The sequence below is a fragment of the Oreochromis niloticus genome, linkage group LG1 (assembly GCF_001858045.2).
Source record: "Oreochromis niloticus isolate F11D_XX linkage group LG1, O_niloticus_UMD_NMBU, whole genome shotgun sequence".
Classification (NCBI taxonomy): Eukaryota; Metazoa; Chordata; class Actinopteri; order Cichliformes; family Cichlidae; genus Oreochromis; species Oreochromis niloticus.
Window position 1 is genome coordinate 132,929 of NC_031965.2, and position 21,005 is coordinate 153,933.

A 21,005-nucleotide genomic window follows, 5' to 3' on the forward strand; every position below is an offset into this window, starting at 1 on the left:
TAGGATAAGGTGGCATCGTTCTAATCCCATACTGGAGCAGCCAGTCACTTACTGACTAACACTGCAAAACAGAATTGTTAAAGTATTAATTCTAATTTCAATTCAGGTTAGATTTTTCTTTTGTGCGCAACGCAGATTTTCTGTGTGCAGAGACCATGCCAGCAGTGCGCAATTGCGCACGTGCGCAGCTTAGAGGGAACATTGGTCCCCAATGTCCACACCGCTGCCTTCTCTCTCAGACCGAAATGAACCCCAAGTCGGAAGAGGCCTCTCCCCCGGAGCCCATTGCTCTGGATAAGATCCCTCCGGCTTACCACGACCTATCTGAGGTCTTTAGTAAGAGGCGAGCCTCCACTCTACCTCCTCATCGTTCCTACGACATGGCCATTGAGCTCCTCCCGGGAGCGGTGCCCCCTCGTGGTCGCCTGTTCTCTCTGTCTCCTGAAGAGACTAAGGCCATGGAGGAGTACGTTGCCGAGGCTCTCCAACAGGGCTTCATTCGCCCTTCCACCTCTCCTGCTGGATTCTTTTTTGTCAAGAAGAAAGATGGCGGCCTCCACCCCTGTATAGACTATCGGGGCCTGAATAAAGTCACTATCAAGAAACGCCATCCTCTTCCCCTGCTGTCAACCGCACTTGACTCCCTCTCCCAGGCCTGCATCTTCACCAAACTGGACCTACGCAGAGCCTACAATTTGGTGCGCATCAGGGAAGGGGACGAATGGAAAACGGCCTTCATCACCCCTAACGGGCACTGGGAGTACCTCGTGATGCCCTTCAGTCTCTGCAACAGCCCTGCTGTCTTCCAACATCTGATCAACAATGTCTTACGTGATATGCTAGGCCGGTGGGTGTTTGCTTATCTAGATGACATGTTGATCTACTCCCGCACCAAATTGGACCATATTCGTCATGTGAGGGCCGTGCTGAACAGGCTGCTCGAGTACCAGCTGTTCTGCAAACTGGAGAAGTGTGCTTTCCATCAGCGGTCCACCACCTTCCTCGGCTTCACCATCTCCTCCGACGGCCTGACCATGGACCCGCAGAAGGTCCAAGCCGTGACCCAGTGGCCTCAGCCCTCCAGCCTTAAGCAACTGCAGAGCTTCCTGGATTTTGCCAATTTCTATCGGCGCTTTATTCGAAATTTCAGCACCATTGTCGCCCCGCTGACATCCCTCATCAAACCAGCTAACCTGCCAAAACCCTTCCGCCTCTCCCCGGACGCAATACAGGCATTTCGGGCCCCGGACCCATTCTACCTGCTCATCAGTTTGCTGCCCCCCTTCAGTGGCCCCTGGAGGACTCCATCCGGGACGCCCTGGTCACTGAACAGCTCCCCCTGACACCCCTGCAGGGAGGCTCTAAGTCCCCTCCCGGTGCCGTCAGGAGGCCTTGCTCTGGGCCCACTCCTCTCCAATCTCTGGTCACCCGGGGCCCAACAGGACCCTCCGACTCCTCCGTCGTGCCTTCTGGTGGCCCTCCATGACTCGGGACGTCCGTGAATTTGTTTCCGCCTGTGACACAAGTCCTCAACTCAGCCTTCAGCTGCCGACCTTCGCCCTCTCCCTGTGCCCAGACGTCCCTGGTCCCATGTCGGCCTTGACTTTGTCACCGGCCTCCCGTCCGTGGACGGTCTCGACACCATCCTCACCTTTGTGGACCGGTTTTCAAAGGCGGTGCACCTGGTCGCACTGGCTGGCCTCCCTTCTGCTAGGCGGACGGCCGAGCTCTTCTTGGAACATGTCGTCCGGCTTCATGGGTTCCCCAAGGACATCGTCTCCGACAGGGGGCCCCAGTTCACTGCCAGGTTCTGGAAAGCCTTTTGCCGACTGATTGGAGCCTCTCCCAGCCTCTCGTCCGGCTACCACCCTCAGACCAACGGGCAGGTCGAACGGACCAATCAACAGCTGGGGCGCTTTTTGAGGTGCTTCGTCTCCGCCCAACCATCGCTTTGGCCTCGTTAACTGCTGTAGGCTGAGCTGTCTCATAACCGTCACGTCTCTTCGGCCACCGGTCTCTCGCCCTTTGAAGTCTGTCATGGTTTCCATCCCCCTATCTTTGACCATCAAGAGGTGGAGGTTGAGGTGCCTGCTGCTTAACGAATGGTCCGCCGCTGTCGTCTGGCCTGGATCAAGGCTCAGGTTGCCATTTCCCGATCCAATGCTCTGTACACCAAGCAACATTGTTGCCGCCACCGTCCGGGTCATCCTTTTCAGCCGGGGAATCGTGTCTGGCTCTCCACGAGGCACCTGAGGCTCCGTACCGAGTCCAGGAAGCTCACTCCCAGGTTCATTGGCCCGTACGAGATCACTGCCAGGCTCAACCCCGTTGCTTATTGTCTCCGGCTTCCATCCGCCATGAAGGTCCATCCTGTTTTCCACGTCTCACAGCTTAAGCGGCACGTCATTTCCCCGCTGGCGCCTCCCTCCCTGGCCCCGCCCCCGCCCAGGTTCGTCGATGGGGATCCTGTCTACACTGTCCGGCGGATCTTGGGCTCCCGTCGCTGGGGTCGGGGGGTCCAGTATTTGGTGGACTGGGCTGGTTATGGTCCTGAGGAGCGCTCCAGGCTGCCGTCCCGCTTCATCTTGGATCCCTCCCTCATCTCGGATTTCCACCGCAGCCGTCCTGGACCGTCAGGTGCTGGTCTTCGGGGGGGGGGGGCTGTCAGGTAGTGGTCAGCTGACCACACGGTCGGGTTTAAAAGAGAGACACCACCCACCTGTTCTCCACTCAGACATCGTTCTCTTCATGTCAGGAGCTCCGAATCCCTGCCAACGTCAGTCTCCGCCTGCTTTAGTGACTGTGAGTGTTATCTCTCTTAACTCATTTCCTTATCCCGGCTCCGTTCGCGCTTCGCCTGTAACGTCGGTTCCGAAGCTGTGTTTCGTGCACCGATTGTTACTAGAGTAACTGCGTGCCTGTCCCAACCCACCGCTAGCCTTTGGGTCTAACCAGCACGCCACACGGGCACGCCGAATTACTGTGTTTAATTCGCGTGTTTCCCCCGATCGTGACACACCAAGGTTGGTTGGACTCATCCGCTAAGGACTACAATTGTTTGCAAAAGATTATTTTACTAGTCTATAAAATTGTTGTTGTGATATTTCTGAACAAACTTTTAAAAAATTACTCTTTTGACCCCACTGTAAAACCATTCAACCAAGACCCCATAATTTCATGGTACATGTACAATGTCAATAAGGGCTATTCTATTCTATTTTTGAAACCACAACTAGAAAAGAAAAAAGAGTGTGGTTATTAAATGCAGTGGCATTCCTATGAATCTGGGGCATAATGACACCTGCAATGGATTTGACTTGCGTACTTAAGTTGCTTTAAGAAGCACACAGACTAAAATGAAAGGAGGGAAACATTACAGCCTTGCAGCAGATGATATCATGCTCTATTTCTTGTTACACAGATGTCAGCAGCACCATAAAACACATTTCTTCCAAGGTTGAGGAGAAACGGAAGGTGAAAATTGGAGTGAGGTGTGAGAGCTGGATTTAAAAAGCTAAAGCTGAATTTGATCAAATTTGTTCTGCACAAATACAAAGCCCAACTCACTGCATATTATGAAGAGCTCAGCAAGGTTAACTCAGTTTTCTCTCCTCTAAAAACTGTCAATTAAAGAGTAAATAAAAGCTGTACAACAACAAATTATGATGTTACTGGAGCTGTTCTGTAAGATTTCTTTGCAATTCTCCCAAATGTACACAACAATGCTGCATTTATTACAGCGATAGCAGTGAGAGACAACCTCTCGACTTAATGTGTCACGTTCAGAAGCCTTTGAATGACAGCACTGGGTGCATTTTATTACCAACACAGACTGGGTTTTAGTACAGGGAACTGGATGCTGACAGAGGTCATCCTGGAGATGACGAAAGCTGCCAAGGTGTTTCAGTTTTAATTTTTACAGTAGAACCCTGAAGCATTTCATGTGGATACTCAGTTTGACACACAATACAAACGCCAGGAGCAGCTAAACCGCCTGAAACGGCCTTTTTTTAAAAAAGAAAAAGAGACGAATTTTCTTGCACACCATCTACTTTCTAGGTGCAACTGGAAACAGTGGAGTGGGCACCAGTATTAGGACCCAGAATCCCATGAATTGAAGTTGAATGGCATGGTTTTATTTTTAGTGAAACTAAACAACTGTTTGCTGACGTTATTATACTACATTTTATTCAAATCTGTTTTGTTGGTGACTCACACTAGAACAGGGGTGGGCAACTCCAGGCCTCGAGGGCCGGTGTCCTGCAGGTTTTAGATCTCACCCTGGGTCAACACACCTGAATCACATGATTAGTTCATTACCAGGCCTCTGGAGAACTTCAGGACATGTTGAGGAGGTCGTTTAGCCATTTAAATCAGCTGTGTTGGATCAAGGACACATCTAAAACCTGCAGGACACCAGCCCCCGAGGCCTGGAGTTGCCTACCCCTGCTCTGCAGTAAAAGTAGACGGCAACATCCTTGCAGCAAGGAAAACGTGGCGGTTGTATTGAATCTTTTCACATGTGGTGAAAAGATGTGGTGACCAAATACTTGTGGAGACCAACTACTACCCAGAAGTTGAGAAATCAATGTATGGGTGATTGAGAGTGATTGCACAGGATGACAATCTGTCTTCAAACAATCTGGACTGACTACAATCACTCTCAGATATATAAACACAGACAGATTATTAAAATGGTGCAATCAGTCTGAGTCAGTGAGTGCAACTTGTTTGTGATGTGTCTCTTTGCAATAGGGGACTCGACTCCTCTGGTTGCAGGCTGGTGGTATTCCAATATAAGAGTAAGGTGGCTGAGGAGTTATACCTCCATCCTGCTGCAACTGCGTCATTATTTGTGTTGCAATTTCTGTGTCAACTTTTACGTTTTTAATGTAAGTAGTTTGCCAGTTACAGACAAGCAGCTTGGCTGGACCCAGTCCTCGAACCAATCATTTAAAAAGCAATTTTACTGCACACGGTCACAGTAGCACTGGTCACACGCTGGTCTCCAGCCACTGTCTTCATTAGTGTGACAGCAGAATAAGGATTAATAAAAATATTGTCCTTTTTTTCAGTTTCTGAAATGAGGTGTCCCAAACATTTGAGAACCACTTCTTTAGAGCAACTTCTGCCTGTTTGTTTGTGCAAGGAGTTTGAGTTTGTACAAATGCACATCAGATCACACACACACGTAACCTGTTTACTCCTCATGCAAACATCTGGGAACATCAGATGTTTGCATGAAAATTAAATTCAAATTTATTTTAACTATATGTACAAGCGATGAGTAAGTGTATACGGGGGAATGATGAGCAGATAAAACTGTAGAAAAGGAGAAACTGCACTCATCATATATCCATCAGAAACTTTTTCTTTTTTCATTTTTAATTATATCTTAAACAGAGTAGTTGAATGTGGTCTCAGCTGCAGTTACCATTATTCTTTACAGCACTTAGCAGGATTCAAACAGGAGTGTGTTACAGTCTAGGCTGCCCTCTTACTCCCTCTGCTGTTTAATAACCGTTTTTGGCAGTCTTACCAAAAAGCAAACATAACATTGACATCATGAGTGTATCAGAACCCACGAGCTGTCTGACAAAGAGCTCCAACTGTGTACAATGACTGTTGCTTCATTACCATCGACGCACACATGCGTCCACTCAGTGTGGATTAATCCGTCTGTGAAGAATAATCCCTATTTTACCCTTTAATTCACATTCTACACAGCCTTCATTTTGTTGGTATTACTCCATGTTCATAAGCTGTTCTTACTGATTTACATCAGTGTTTCAGTATTTAACACAGTCTAGCATTAAGCATGAGCTGAAGATGGTGAGCAGGAGAATTCAGGATTCATACTCTCCAATGAAAAAGGCTCTATTCATGCCAATAACCTCCCTGAGACAGCAGGTGAAAATAAAGCTGGCACATTAACAGGATAGCTTGGGTCTGTCAACTGTGCATTTCCAAATAAAATAAAGTAGATATTAATAAAGTACCAGTGAGTACTGTACCTGTACAATACTGTGTGCTGTACTGAACATTGCTACTGCAGAGTGAATTCTACTGCACACAAAACTTTGTTATACAGTATTTTATTCATATTTGACTGAGCATTAATTACACAGCATTTCCACTATACAAATTCTTTATCTACCAGTCTGATAGTTTCCACTGATCCCATTTTTAAAATCCTGGTAAACCTCGAGTCTTCTGGATTTGATCCTACAGTTTGTGTGTTTGATGGAAAGTCAAACCTCGTTTTTTGATGTCGTGAACTTGTGTCACTCTTCTTTTTTTGGTGCACTCTGCAGAGAAAGTACATACAGTTTGATTAGTGAAGTTTTCAGTGAGACTTGTGCTCAATACTGTGCTCAGTTAAACTTCTGGGATATTGATGTGATCAGTTCAGTAGCAGAGACTGTTGTTAATGAGTTAATAAAATTAACAACAGGTGCACTAGAGGGATAACAATGAGACAACCCCCAAAACAGGAATAGTTTTACAGGTGGACACCACTGACACTTTTTCCTTCCTCATCTTTTATGACTGTTTTTATAACCCCTGCATTTGGCTAGGGTCAGGGTCGCTACTGGTAGCTCAGTGCAATACCTGGACCCTACAGACATCGGACAGGTAGTCCTCCAGGATGGCACATCAATGCATGTCTTTGCCAAAATGTTTGCTGCGTCTCCCCACACCAGTCTCAAGAGCAGTGAAGAGATTCTAGGATGCAGGCAGGTACTGCAGGAGAGCTGGACAGGACCACAGAAGATCCTTAACCCATTAGCAGAACCGGTATCTGCTCCTTTGTGCAGGGAGGAACAGGATGAGCACTGCCAGAGCTACAAAAGGACCTCCAGCAGGTCGCTGGTTTGATTTCTCTGACCAAGTCATCTTCCCAACATTTTCTAGTGGACCATGTCCTCACTGCCCAGCACCATGGCGTGTGATTCATCCATTGAATATCAAAACAGCTCCACCAATGGCACCCTGTGGTCTTCACAAATGAGAGCAGATTAACCCTGAGCACATGTGACAGACATGAAAAGGTCTGGAGAAGCTGTGGAGAACATTATCATCATCCAGCATGGCTGCTGGACTGGAGGGACGCACAGACCTCTACAGGCTAGGCGACGGCACCGTGACTGCTATTAGGTATTTGGATGAAATCCTTGGACCATCACTCAGGCCCTACGCTGGTACAGTTGGTCCTGGATTCCTCCAGCCTCTTATGGTATGAGAGTATGCAGGCAGATCTGGATGGAGGAACTGATGCTGACTGTCCCCCACGCTCGCCTGACCTAAACCCAGTAGAACCTCTGGGACATGATGTTTTAGTCCATCCCAATCTGACAGGTTTCTCCTCAGACTGTCCAGGAGCTCAGCGATGAGCTGATCCAGATCCTGACCCATCTCAATGTGAACATGTACCAATGTTGTCAGGCTTGCATACAAGCATGTGGCAAACCACTGAGTACCATTCTGAGTTGCTGCAAAGAAATTTCGTCAAAACGTGCTAGCCTGCCGCATCATATTTTACTTTCAGAGTGTCTTTAAAATGATCAAACTACCTCTGTAGGTTGATAAATTTGATAATTGATCTTTTTTATTTCCACCCATCAAGCAGCGTGGCATCCTTTCATCCTCTGCTTCCTGATACGTTATCCAGTCCAAGCGGAGATCCAGCACCATCTTTTTGATTTGATGAGTTTCTGAAGTGTTCCTTTTATTTAATTTATTTATTCATTTATTTTCGCATTCTGTTGAACAGGTATATTCTTTATCTATTAAATAAGGTCAAGACTTCAGTAGTCCAAGTTGTCCAAGTTGTCCAAGTAAACCCTGTGACTACTTGAAACAGGGGCGGCCAATCAAGGTAAAGATGTCATAAGAAAGGATGAAAGGTCCAATATGAGATAAATTAAGACTTTTTAAAAATGTGACTCATTCAAAGCTCCTCTGCTACAGTTCAGTGACAAATCATTTGTAATAAATGACCACATCTGGTCCGCTTTAGTAGATATTCTGGTTATATAATGTTTTACTATTGCTCACGTGGCAGAGCAGGTCATCTACCAATCAGATGGTTTCGTTGATGGTATCAATGGGCGAGAAACTGAAGCCTGAGTTGTCCCAATGCAGTCATTGTGTCACATATGAATGACAAATAGATAAAGGCGCTGTCTGAATGTGTGTGAGACTGGATGAGTGCATTAGAAAGCAGTTAGAGAAAGGTACTAAATAACAACATTTACCATAACTCAGTAAAAAACACTGGCAGTGGTCCCCCGAGGCCTCCTAGGGGATGCACCTATGGCGTGAATTTCAAATCCTAGGTGACTTCCTTCGAGTTATCACATACCTCTGACCTTGACCTTTAAGTTAAGGTCACTAAGATTCAAACTGGTCAGCAATTTTTAGTAGATACACCCATGGTATCAATCTAAGGAGCTTGGAAAGAAAAACGTCTGGACTCCTTTAAGTTGCTTGAAGACGTTTCACCCTTCATCCGAGAGGTGGTGGAGAGTCCCAGACGCTCTTCTTTCTAACCTCGTTAGACTACGATGACGTGGATGACTGAAAACCTTCAGGGACACCATGGTATCAATCTGAAACTCCTACGTCGCTTTGTTCTCGAGGTACTGCATTCACAAACTTGGGTGCCCACATCGCCCGCCCGCCCAGCGTGGTGACGAGAATATCCGCGGCTCATGGGGAAATAATGTCATAGGGCGAGAGGAAGGGTATACCCTCAATAGGCTGCGAGTCTGTCACATGCTTAAACACAGAGACAACCATTCGCACTCACATTTACACCTGTGGGCAATTTAGAATCACCAATGAACCTGACCCGGCTAACTGCATGTCTTTGGACTGGGACGAAGCCAGGAAATCTATCCAAAAGGCCCAAGGCAGCCGGGATGTGACGATTTTTGACGTGATTTTCTAAAACCTAAATGACACACTCACTTTCTCAGTGCTGGCCGCCATCAGAGCGTCGAGTTCCCGAGTCCAGCCAAGAGCATCAACCAGAGCTTGCACACCGCTCACCACATCACCCAGCTGCACGACGTCATTAGGCCGGCGGCTCCAGGTGAACGGCCCCACCAAGTCCCTGTTGATGAGAAGACGGGGCACAGAACTGCGAACGGCTCCAGCAAGACTGGCAAAAGGCTCCACCTAAAGAGCAAAGAGTTAACTGCAGCCCTTTATGAACCCTCAAACAAGAACGTAGATGATGCAGTGACACTGCATGTACATGTTGCAGCTGTAACAGATGGTCCCATGGACATGCAGTGGTTATACTGTGGTTACTTTATCATACTACAAAGTTACCAACCAAACATTTCAAACAGAAGATGAGCCACGTTGTTTTTCACCCGCCAGCTTTACTTCGTCACATCTTCTTTTTATAAATAGCATCAAGTATTTGAACAAAGAAGCATTTTTTGTTATTTTGCTGTTATATCCATGTTAGTTAATGACTTTCACCAAAGTGTTGTAACAATTCTTACATTTAAACTGATTTTAATTTGTCCAGTTACTTTTGAGCCTCTGAAAATGGCTGTGACTCCTAAACAGGTCTTCTGTTCATAATGCAGCGTTTTTGTTAAAACCCTTGAATGAAAGTCTGAACAATCACGTTTCGATTGTTTGATTTAAAATCTGAACACTTACAGACCTCACTGTGTGCAGGTAGTGTGTTTCCTGCCTGAGTTTGAAGCTCACCTCCAGTGACGTCCCCATGATGATCAGCAGGTCTGCCAGTGGGAAGTCTGTGATATACTTGAAGAAGTGCCGTGGAAGCTCCTCACCAAAAAACACGATGTCGGGCTTTACCACGCCCTTACAGGTGGGACACTTGGGGACCGTCCCACTCATCACGTCTGGCTAACAAAACACAAAATGTCAAATTACTGTCTACAACTGATTTTTTTCCCACCTAAATGTTTTAAACTAATCAGAGTATGACACAAATACACCAGATTTCAATGAAAATACAACCTGAAAAATACAGTTAAAAAAAAGAAAGAAAAAGAATTGCTTATTTGCAAATTCTTTGAATGAATTATGAGAACTCAAAAGTCCACCTGTACAAGTTTGAGGGAAAAACATATTTCTTGTAGACAGCAGATGCCTGTTTTTATTACTTGACAGAAAAAACACAAATGCATTCAGCTCATCTGAAACTTGCAGGGCAAACAAACAAAATCCTTGTTACAGAGGAACAGAAGAAAGCATAAATCCACACAGTTGACGTGAAGTTTGGGTCTTACAGCAACGCAAACTCTGAAAATCCGAACGGAACAAACACTACACATATCCTAATCATGTGCTGAACAGCTGCTCAACATCTCAGTCTGGTCACTGGTTTATTATCCTGCCAACTATCAGCTGATTCACACTATAACCAGGGTTTGCCTCTTATATTCATTTAATTTTATTTAATTTAATAATGGTACAGTACTCTGTTTTTGGTAACAATTGTCCTTGATGTAAATATGTAAAAATTGTGTATGTTTCTGTTCTGTGTCTTGTGTACTTGTTTGTTTGTATATGTGACTTTCTTGCTACTGTTACACCCAAATTTCCCCTTGTGGGACAATTAAAGGATTATTCTATTCTATTCAACTTAGGAAGCGCTGCTTTCTTCCCTGCTTGTTTAGCAAAAAATCAATTAAATCAAAACAAACAACAAGGACATTTTTCACAACACCAACACTTGATAAAAAACAAAACAGAACAAAACTCAAGCTTGTCTGCGATCCCCGATACAGTGAGGCACGTAGAGCCCTTAGCACGGAGGAAACTTTGACCCTGATTTATATTAATTCACATGGCACAGGTAACTTTCAATCCTCTGAAGGCATCACTGATTACTGGGAAAAAATTCCATTCACCTCTAAAAATCTCACGTCCCTACTGTCATGAGTTTTCCTAAAAAACACTTTGAGGTTTTTCTAGCATTTTTAAATTCCATTATCTAGTGTCGGTGTACTAGTTTCAAAGTTGGAACTAATAATTCAGCTATGAAAGCAACATGAAATTTACAGCCACAAGCTGCCCTGAGAGGAAATGTGTCACCAGTATGAGTAGCACTGTTCATCACATCCCAAATATCCAACTTTTCCAAAAAAAAAAACACTCCCAGAAAATCAAATTCTGAATCATTTTTATGCAATAGTGCGTTCTGACTCACTCTGAGGTCCTTGCCCTCATATTTCCTCAAGCAAGCGGTGCAGGTGGCAGTGGCAAACGTGCCGTGGGCCTCCACCAGCATCTCAGGAGGAATCCCTGCTACTAGAAAGAGGCATAAACACAGAAAACAAGCACATCAAGTTCATTGTCACCGTCTCTGTGATGCACGGTTATTTCAAACAACTAAACTTCGTACGTCTTTCCAGGCCATCAATGTTCTGTGTGTACATCCGGAGCAGCTGACCCTTCTTGTGAAGCAGATATACAAAGTGGTGTGTCAGGTTGGGGCGGTAGTTTCCTGGATACAGCTCTTTGGCCAGGGCGAAGAAGGGATTTGGGTTATGGTGGAAAAAGCTAATCTCAAATATGGCCTCGGCGTAAGGCAGGTCATACTGCTGCAGGTTGTCATAGAGACCACTGCCTGGAGACCTGCAAATGAATCCAAATGAAACTGTTGATCGAGACCAGAATACACCTTGTCTTTACTGATATGGGTAGACGCCAGGGCAGGAAACCACAGCTAGCCATATTACCTGAAATCTGGGATGCCACTGGGAGTGCTGATCCCAGCTCCCGCCATCACCACGACCCTGTTGAACTGTTGCTCCCGTATGCTCTTTGCGATATCCTCCAGGGTCTGCTGCTTAGCTGACGAACTTCCACCGTATGAGAAAAACCCTCGGCAGAGAGATCGTGCATGTCTGGGAAAAAGTAAACGGCTGGTGCTTACATAGCACCCTTTTACTCAATTTGAGCACTCAAAACACTTTGTGCTTCACATACAGCAGGTTTAGTAAGTATTGAACATGTCACCAATTTTCTAAGTAAATGTATTTCTAAAGGTGCTTGTGGTGGGCGTGGTTTGTGGCGCAGCTGCAGGGAGACCGACGCGCCTGCTTAGAAAGTATGAACTGGGTCGTGAGGCTGTTCTTGTGTATGTGTGGCTGGCAGCTGAAAAGCTGCAGCTGGGGATTCGGAAAGCAGCAACCGAATACAGAAGTGTGCTGGAAAGTGAAACGTGTGGTCAGGTCCGTCACTCCTGTCACAGTGCTATTGACATGAAAGTCGGATGTTGGTAACAACTCATCCACACATGCAAAGAAATCAAAGCATAGATGTCCATAAATTAAGTTATGTGTAATAATAATAAGACAGGGAAAAAGTACTAAACACATGAAGTCATGACAGCAGCTGAACTCTGTCAGTTAGAAAGTGCAAATAATATCAGCTGCTTCAGTCCCAGTTGGTGTCATATAAAAAGGTGTCTCATTACCAAAGTATCACACAATAAACATCTGATGAGGGATAAAACCAAGCAGCTCTCTCAAGACTGTTGCAGCTTTGTTGTTGCAAAGCATACTGATGGCACTGGGTACAGAAGAGTTTCTAAACTACTGAAAGTTCCAGTGAGCACTGTTGGGGTCTAAGGAGCTTGGAAAGAAAAGCGACTGGAGTTCTTTAAGTTTCCTGAAGGTGTTTCACCTCTCATCAGAGAAGCTTCTTCAGTTCTAACAGTAAATCGTGGAGAGTCCCAAGTATTTAAGCCCTAGGTGGAGTCATCCCTTAAGAGGGTTGTTGACCCAGTGTTGATCAAGGGCCTCATCACATGAGCCAAGGTGCGAAGAAAGGGCGTGGGGCATTATCAGCTGACGCTTCGGGGGAAACCATTGTGGGACCTTGACCCATCGTGTGACCTACTGAGATGAACTGACACAAGATGTGACACTGTTAAGGCACCTGGGAAGGGCTCTCAAAACTGGATTATAGGTGGCAGACTGTTGTTGTCATAAGCCCCGCCCTCTGTTCAAGGATGGTTTCTTTGACTTCTCTTTCAAACTACCTCTCTCTGTCTTCTCTGTCCAAAATGTGAACCTTTATGAAGTGTCTGTTTGGTCTCTCCAGTGTAGAGGTCTGAGCATGCCTCGCTGCACTGCACAGCATACACTACGTTGTTTAGTTTGTGTTTGGGAGTTTCAGAGAAAGAAAATAAAGTGTCTCAAATAGCCCAGCCAATCATGACCAAATGAACATCTATGGAAAGAACTAAAGGGCAGAGGGCCCATGGAACCTTCAGACATTTGAAGAGTGTATGGAAGAAAATCACACCTGAGCAATGTATGCAAGTTGTTTCTCCATACAGGAGGTACTGTCATCACTATACACAAGCACTTTTAATTTGTCATCGACACACCCTCCGATGGATACACCAGGGGCAACTCGGAGTTCAGAATCATTCCCAGAGACACTTCGACACAGGGACAGAAGATACACTGATGTTCCCACTGATCCAACATTAGGAACGAGAATCAGAGTAACTCATAATAGGACATCACACAGCATCCCTATACTTATAATGTTCATTAGACTCACAAAAAATACCGCTACATGCAGCGCTGACAGCCAGGTGATGCCGATATCGCATCACCTGGATTCCGCTGTCATGTTTTTTGTATCCATGCAGGTACCTGGACAGAACTGCTGCACCTTCACTTGGAAACGAGCTCCTTTGATCGAAGCCTAGAAAAACAATACTTGTGTCAAATATAATCGGTCATACGTGCAGTTTGTGTTGCATGATCATTTGAGCTCTCTCTGTGCACTAACCTTTAGCGGAGAGCGTCCAGCTTGCTCTTGACCGCAGACTTCGACAGAGTCTGGCAGGTGACAATAACAACGAGCAGCTAACAGAAGAAGCCATAGCGAAGCTGGAGGATTCAAAATGAACTTCACGCACACTTTCACTGCATGGCTCTTGCTGTCACCTTTTTACACAAGCCGATTTAAGCTCCTTTGAAACTAGCTATATAGAATGACTGCCTGCAGAAATGTGTCCTATGACCTCCTTTTTAACAGTTGCCCTTTATAAACTTGCCCTTTATAATTTATCTGTCGTTTGCTTATTAAAAATATATCCCATAGCATTAAACATAAGGCGACTGACTGCACCAAAACAACTTAAGTTACAGAAAATCTTAGCTAGCAATAAAAAAACAAACAAACAAAACACCTCCTTCATTTCCCATAATTCTTTGCGCCTGGCAGCAGCGGCGCTGTCTCATTACCACAACACGACAGGCTGCTTGACATTAGCTAAAAATTCAACAACACGTATTAGTATAGATTAAACTATATTTTGTCGCTATCATGAAAGATGTTACTGGGTACCTCAAGCAGCAGCAGAGTAACAGCCCCACGCCGGAGTTGGCGTCGGAGTGGCACGCGCTGGAGGATTTCTACAACAAAAGGTACAAAAGTCGTAAGAAGTGGTAGCTAGCCGCTAGCGCTAGCCTAGCTTACATTAGCTAGCCCATTCATTGGAAATGCAAGCTGAGTCATGCAAGGAGCTGAGGTTAGCTGTTGTAGCATAGCTTTAGCTCACGTTGGCAGTAAGCTTAAGCTTTAAATTCGGAGCAAAATGATATTGTTTTCTAAACACTAATTGAGTTTAGCACTAATATTTAGGGCAGCGGAAGTCTATTTGTCAAAGGTTTTTGTAGCTGTTACTGTGCATCCCTACTAACAATGTCAATTAACCGTAAAACAAGAAAACAACCTGTAACTGTTCAAACAGTCTATTAATCTTTTAATCAGTTTGACAAGCAATAATGGCGAAACAAACATTTAATTTCTCGCCTCCATGATATCAGGATTTGTTTTTCCTTATTGTGTCAGTTGACTCTACATGCATTTGGTATTTTGACAGTGCTCAAACAAAGCGAATAATTAAAGACGGCCCTTTTAGCTATGCAGTGGCCAATTTTCCCTTTTTTAACCCTTATAAACCGACAATGGTCTGTAATTGAAGTTCACAGGCTAACTGAAAGTTCTGATTTGTAATGTTATAAAGGGGGAGACAAACTAAGAAGAAACCTTAAGGGAATCTGGTGGATCTGTTAGGGGGACGCTTTGAGAACTGTGGCCTCTGACACTGTGGCATAGACTGTAGTGTTAAACCGTCACCATTAAAACACCAGCAGTCAAGTGCATCGAAGTAACACGTGGTGACCTTCGTTGGCACAGATATGCATGTCATCCCATTGGACGACTGTTCTCAGGAATGATAATTGCTTTCTGTTCCTGTATGGCTATCAAGACCCCACACCTTTGGAGCGGAAGTTGCAAGTTCCATTCCCTCCCAGTATCCAGTAAGGGTCCTGGCTACCCCCCTGCCGCGCCCCGCCAAATACCAAGCCCTGGAATGGCACGGCTATGTCTGCAGCTCAGACACATTTCACTGCATGTTGTACTCTGTATGATTGTGTATGTGACCAATAAAGCTTGTTTCCTCGTTTCCAAAGGATTCTGTGTATATTCAGGTAGTGCTCAATCTGTTTGGCCCTGTTGGTCTATAGAAGTCCATAGAATGAGTACTACTCTATGGGGGCGTTGGAGTTGTGTGTAGATGGGATTTTTGGTGAATAAAGTCTCTCGGCTCTTCATTGGACTCTTCTCATATTTTGATGTCGTTTTTGGCTGATATCATGAATTAAAATGAACTGTGACTGATTTGACTAACTGTTTTCTTTGTTCTGCCCTTAGATTGTGGCATCAGTTGACTCTGAAGCTGATGGTCTTTGTCAGAGATCCCTGCTTCAAAACAGGCGATGGTATTATACAGGTAACTGTAACGAGTTCAAGCTGATGGCATCACAGGCCTGTGTGCCTCATTGGACCAGATCTTGGGGTTTTTCCACTAATCCAGGTTGTTTTAGCTGCACCAGACTGTGGTGATTTATTATGTGTTTGCACTGCAGCTTCACAGCACTGGATAGTCCCACTGAGACGCACTGCTGTGGTTGTTCGGTAGCAGGGCCAGCGCTGGCCACCCAATGCCAGTCTGTTCCTCTGCCCTCCTTTTCAAAACTGTGCTGCAGACTAGAGGATAGTCTGTTTTTAACGCCCCATGTTCACATCAGAACGTATATTATTTGCAGTACTTGTTTGTACTTTCACTTCAAACTTGTTTTACGTTTGGAGATCATTTTTAGCTATAACACATCTGAATTACTGCTAATACAAGCTGACCTCTGTCCATTTGAACTGCTTCACCCTGAAAACGTTGCAGCGTTGAACATGAGGGGGTTCTCATCTTTACATACTTTACCTGTTTGCTCATTCACAGCTTCTTGTTTTTATTACTGGACTCTAGCTTTGCATGATTCATAGTTTATACGGACTCTTGATTTAAGCCCTTCTCTAATTAAGCCAATCTTTTTCTTATTGCTCTTCCAGCTTTATGAAAATTTCATCAGTGACTTTGAACACAGGTGAGTTGTTTGTCCACTTGTCCTAAACAGAGCACCTACAAGTATTTACTGTTTTTTACCTGTTAATTTACTGTTTTTGTTCCTTTATCAGAATCAATCCATTGTCGCTGGTGGAGATTTTACTGTTTGTTGCCAGACAGATGTCAGGTACGGAGAAATGGGAATATTTTCTTTCTTTTTTTAATTCATTTTTTCTGCATTAAAATCCAATGTTGTTTGTGTCTAGATCAAAAAGATGCCATCGTTTTTCTTGAAAAGACCAGGGAAAAGGTAAGCTGACCAGACACCAGCATGACAGGTTGTTTTGAAGTTACATTCTGTAAAGTGCACTTTTGACCAAACGTCTGCGCGTCTCCACCTGGTTCAGGTGAAAAGCAGCGAGGAAGCAGTGATTCTCTGCAAGACCGCCATCGGCAATCTTAGACTTGAGATCAACGACGTTCCTGCCACAAAGGTAAAACTCTGAGCTCAAGTCTGCCGACACCTTGCTCTGATATAGCATGCGACAGAGAATTTCCAAATGCCTGTAATGTTCACGTGTTGTTTCTGCCTGTTAGCGTGAGAAAAACCAGCAGCTGTTAAACCCACAAGTGCAGTCCAAATGCCACTTGGGTGTAGATATCCTTGAAATAACTCGTAGGTGTTAAGTCATCGTTTTCTTGCTGCCACACTCATGCACACCTGACATTTTCTCTTCCTCGAATCTTTGCACTTATCGTACAAAAATGTGACATCTCCACCTCCTTCCTCACAGACATCACCGTTCACAAACTCCAAAATTAGGATGAGAGCACACCCTTACACCCAAGCGTTTGGAGAAGAGGGAATCAGTGAAATCTGTATTTCAAAGACAGTCAGTTGAGATAAGATTGATAAGGTTATGTATTCCAATTGAGTTCGCTTAAATGCTCCAGTTAGAGCTGAATGGGCTCCACCCATGTTGGGTGGTGGTCTCTCACCGATGGACAAAAAGAAGCTGAAAGCTTCCACAGTGCTGCAGCTGTTTTCTGACTGTCACTGTGAGAGAAACAACAGGACTCAAATGAAAATCTTAAAAAAAAGTCAGAAGCAGGATGTGTTTACAACCCAGCTTCACTTTGCAGCCGGAGGAGCTGCTGCCTCTGTGGCCATTAAGAAGAACACAGGCGTGGGGCACTTTCACATCACCTTCCATCTTTTTTATACAGTCTGTGGTAAAACGGGGTGTTAACCTGATCTAAGTCTGTAAATAAAGTGTGTGTGGAGAGGAGAAAACCCCCGAGGTGTAACAGCTTCAGGTTGGTTTAAAAGCAGTGATCCATCCACCTATCGCCTTCCCTTTTTTTCACTTGTAGAAAGAAATTGAAGAAATTGAGGAAACGTTGAATAACTTGCCTGGAGTGACGTCAGTCCACGGCCGCTTTTATGACCTCTCCAGTAAATACTATCGCCTCGTTGGAGACCACGCTGCCTACTATAAGGACGCCTTGCGCTACCTGGGCTGTGTGGACATCAGATGCTTTCCAGGTAAACAACAGCATGAATTAAGCTGCGTGTCAGTCAGAACACAGCAAGTCACTCGTATTCAGTTCATTTTGTAATTGTTCACAGAAACAGAGAGGCAGGAGAGGGCGTTCACGCTCGGCCTGGCTGGACTCTTAGGAGAGGGAGTTTACAACTTTGGAGAGCTGGTGGGATTTGAACTCTGTTAGTCACAGGTTGTGTAGCTCGACCTGCGTGTGCTGATTACTTGTGTGGTTTCTCTGTGCAGCTGATGCATCCTGTGCTGGAGTCCCTGAGGAACACAGACAAGCAGTGGCTCATTGACACGCTGTATGCCTTCAATGCAGGCAATGTGGAGAAATTTCAGAGCTTAAAGTCTGCCTGGGGCCAACAGGTGGGGACTCATTTTAATACCTGAGATGTGTGTAATGATGATTTGTCATCTATAACAGCTGAATTTATTCTGACACATGAACTGGAGTTTCTGCAGGTGCAGGAAATAATCAATAACCTTGTTTAAAAGTCACAAATAAGTAACGGTAACCTCGGGCGAACATGAATAAGACCTCTGTAAATAAAGTTTGAATTTTTCAGTTTTAGGTGCTGAGTGCTTGTTTTTAAGACCTCTGCCTGTCCTCTCCCAGTGTTGACTGCAGTTTGTTGAAAAATCTTTGTGCCAGATCATCTCTGGATTAAAAGTATTCACGTGTATGTGTGGGACAACTCACTGTTTTCTCTGCTGATCACAGCCCGACCTCGCGTCACAAGAAGGTAAACTGATGCAGAAGATTCAGCTGCTCTGCGTCATGGAGGTGAGATGGTTTGCCAGTTTCGTTGTAAACACTGATGTGTAACGACGTCAGTTTGGCCACAATAAACTGCGGCGTGTGAAGCATCTTCTCATTCCCTTCCAGATGACATTCACTCGTCCTGCGAATCACAGACAGCTGACCTTCACTGAAATCGCTCAGAGTGCCAAAATCGCCGTTAATGAGGTCAGTGCGGTCAGCACGTGTATTTAATCAGGGTGTAACTCTGTGATAATAAAATTAATGCTCACCTTTGATAACTCGAGATAATGTTGTTTGTCCTAATGCTGGTCACATACAGCTGATCCTCGTGTAGGCTGATGGTTGTATTGGTCTGTTTGTAGGTTGAGCTGCTTGTGATGAAGGCTCTGTCTGTGGGCCTGATCAAAGGGAACATTGACGAGGTGGACCAGAAGGTGCAGATGACCTGGGTGCAGCCCAGAGTGCTGGACCTGCAGCAGGTTGGTCACAGTGATACCAGCTTTTACTGATGTTGTCTTTTTGGTACTCATGTGGGTATGAGCATTTATAACAGCTGATAGGTGAAAAGTTCAAAAATAAAGAAGACAGACAAGAAACACCCTTCAACCATATTATGACTGTCGATGTTACAAAGCTTATCCACCAGAGGGCAATCTGCAACCTCCCCGACAAGCTGACCCAAGCAGTTTATTTATCTGCATTCATTTTTGTTCTCCTTTAAAAATAGAAATATCAAACCCTGTACAGCAGGTCACCCAGTACTGGGAAGAGGACCTGAAATGTCTACAGTAGTTATGATCACTGTACCTGTTGGCTGACTCTCTCCTGTTGGTCGCTGCTTCAGATCAAAGGGATGAAGGAGCGTCTGGACTTCTGGTGCGGCGACGTGAAGAACATGGCCATGCTGGTGGAGCAGCAGGCCCACGACATCCTCACCTGAGCAGGACTGACCCCGAGTCCTCACAGGAAGGCTTCACACATCTGTTTTGTTTTATTTTGTTACTGTCACCATTTATTAACAGTCTGTAAATTACACTGTAGTATTTTACAAGAAAATACGTTTGGTTGGAATACCATATGTACTGGACTCAGCAAAAACTTCCAATAAAGTCTTTATAAAATCACATCCATCTTTCTAATTATCTATATCCATGTATAGAAAGTTGAAACATCAGTAACATTAGCTGAACCTCTATATGCAGTTTTTGCCTGCAGTACTCTTTCAAATTCTTCATCACATTCACAGGGGATCAAAATCCAAAGAATTTAATTTATAATCATTTCTTTAAAAATATAGTTGTTGGTAATGTGTGTGTGTGAGAGAGAGAGAGAGAAACAGACAATCTTTGTGGAAGATTTAGTTGAGACTGGCCCACCTGTTGAGGTGGAGGCGGCATACACACAGTATGATCACTACAGTAGGATGATGACTGACGACAAAGCCAGCAGTCGAGGATTAATCGTATCTTGTGAACTCTCATTTCATGTTGATCACGTTGCACGAAAATTGGCAGCAGTTCAACCAAGTGCACTACAGAGGCCACTCGAGATGGTCTCATATAAACCTGCTTCAGGATGGAAAGCTCACATTTTATTGTAATTTTTCAAATACAGCATCAATCATTTGTGTGAACTGAAATAAAATAACACTTCAGGGACCTTTTTTCTATTTTGCTTATAACTGACAAGTCATCCAGTGACCTTAACCTGGGTAATCCTCCTTTCTGACTACCACTCACGAGTCAAGTTATAAAGAAATGACCTCGTTGTTCTAGTCTATGTGACTAAACGCATAAAACCAGGAAATATTCACAGGTCACTTTTTTGTTTCACTTCTCAAGTGGGGATGTTTGGTCTTTTATACACAGCTTGTATTTTTATTTATTTTCCAAAAAAGTAACAAAACGTACCATGAAAGGAAAAAACTGCGTGAAATTGAATATACCAACTTCTACCGTGATTACAATCACTGCAGTACTGTGACGACCACGAAACCTTTAAAACCTCATTATTCTCATCGCGCACTCTGATTCTTCTCCTCTTCATTATCTTGTAATTATGAATTTGTTTTCTCAAGATTAGAACAATCCCATAATTATTACAGTAAATATTACATAACAAGGTCTTATTTTGTTTTTGGGAATGTAATGTGCAGCAGTATCAGTATAAACCAGCCACTGAACACATGGAGCTGATGACGGCAGTAGATGGAGGATACTTATTCAATTATTACGTTTTTAGAAAGTCAAATGAAAAGTGGCAG

The 21,005-nt window shown here is 44.5% G+C and overlaps 2 protein-coding genes across 4 annotated transcripts; one reads left to right on the forward strand and one right to left on the reverse strand.

The window, feature by feature from the left end:
* Positions 1 to 6,079: 6,079 nt before the first annotated feature.
* sirt3 (sirtuin 3) lies at positions 6,080 to 14,328 on the reverse strand. Of its 3 annotated transcripts, none has more exons than XR_003214962.1 (8): positions 13,807 to 14,054; positions 13,668 to 13,719; positions 11,736 to 11,903; positions 11,399 to 11,631; positions 11,204 to 11,304; positions 9,733 to 9,894; positions 8,974 to 9,118; positions 6,080 to 6,308 (listed from the first exon to the last, which is right to left on the reverse strand). XR_003214962.1 is itself a non-coding variant. In XM_005457371.4 (8 exons), the coding sequence occupies exons 1-8, from the start codon at positions 13,898 to 13,900 to the stop codon at positions 6,285 to 6,287; spliced, it is 1,044 nt and encodes a 347-aa protein (XP_005457428.1). In that variant the 5' UTR covers positions 13,901 to 14,328; the 3' UTR covers positions 6,080 to 6,284. The 3 variants fall into 3 exon arrangements, 2 of the variants coding, with proteins under 2 accessions (XP_005457428.1, XP_013131450.1); XM_005457371.4 differs by having other exon boundaries at positions 8,974 to 9,183; positions 13,807 to 14,328; XM_013275996.3 differs by lacking the exon at positions 13,807 to 14,054 and having other exon boundaries at positions 8,974 to 9,183; positions 13,573 to 13,710.
* psmd13 (proteasome 26S subunit, non-ATPase 13) lies at positions 14,240 to 19,868 on the forward strand. Its single transcript, XM_003452586.5, has 13 exons — positions 14,240 to 14,447; positions 15,742 to 15,820; positions 16,435 to 16,469; positions 16,561 to 16,616; positions 16,696 to 16,739; positions 16,837 to 16,923; positions 17,804 to 17,975; positions 18,060 to 18,139; positions 18,220 to 18,345; positions 18,701 to 18,763; positions 18,866 to 18,946; positions 19,105 to 19,221; positions 19,587 to 19,868. Exons 1-13 carry the CDS (start codon positions 14,347 to 14,349, stop codon positions 19,680 to 19,682), a joined length of 1,137 nt encoding a protein of 378 aa, XP_003452634.1. The 5' UTR covers positions 14,240 to 14,346; the 3' UTR covers positions 19,683 to 19,868.
* The last annotated feature ends 1,137 nt before the right edge of the window (positions 19,869 to 21,005 follow it).

Bases quoted from the DNA above. Each gene is read 5' to 3' on its own strand.
- sirt3 (XM_005457371.4), bottom strand. From the start codon at position 13,900: ATGGCTTCTTCTGTTAGCTGCTCGTTGTTATTGTCACCTGCCAGACTC. The intron at 13,720-13,806 runs GTTAGTGCACAG...TTGTTTTTCTAG, and splicing joins CTGGACGCTCTCCGCTAAAG to GCTTCGATCAAAGGAGCTCG. The intron at 9,184-9,732 runs GTGAGCTTCAAA...TTTGCTCTTTAG, and splicing joins TCATGGGGACGTCACTGGAG to GTGGAGCCTTTTGCCAGTCT.
- psmd13 (XM_003452586.5), top strand. From the start codon at position 14,347: ATGAAAGATGTTACTGGGTACCTCAAGCAGCAGCAGAGTAACAGCCCC. The intron at 16,470-16,560 runs GTGAGTTGTTTG...TTCCTTTATCAG, and splicing joins ATCAGTGACTTTGAACACAG to AATCAATCCATTGTCGCTGG. The intron at 18,346-18,700 runs GTGGGGACTCAT...TGCTGATCACAG, and splicing joins AGTCTGCCTGGGGCCAACAG to CCCGACCTCGCGTCACAAGA.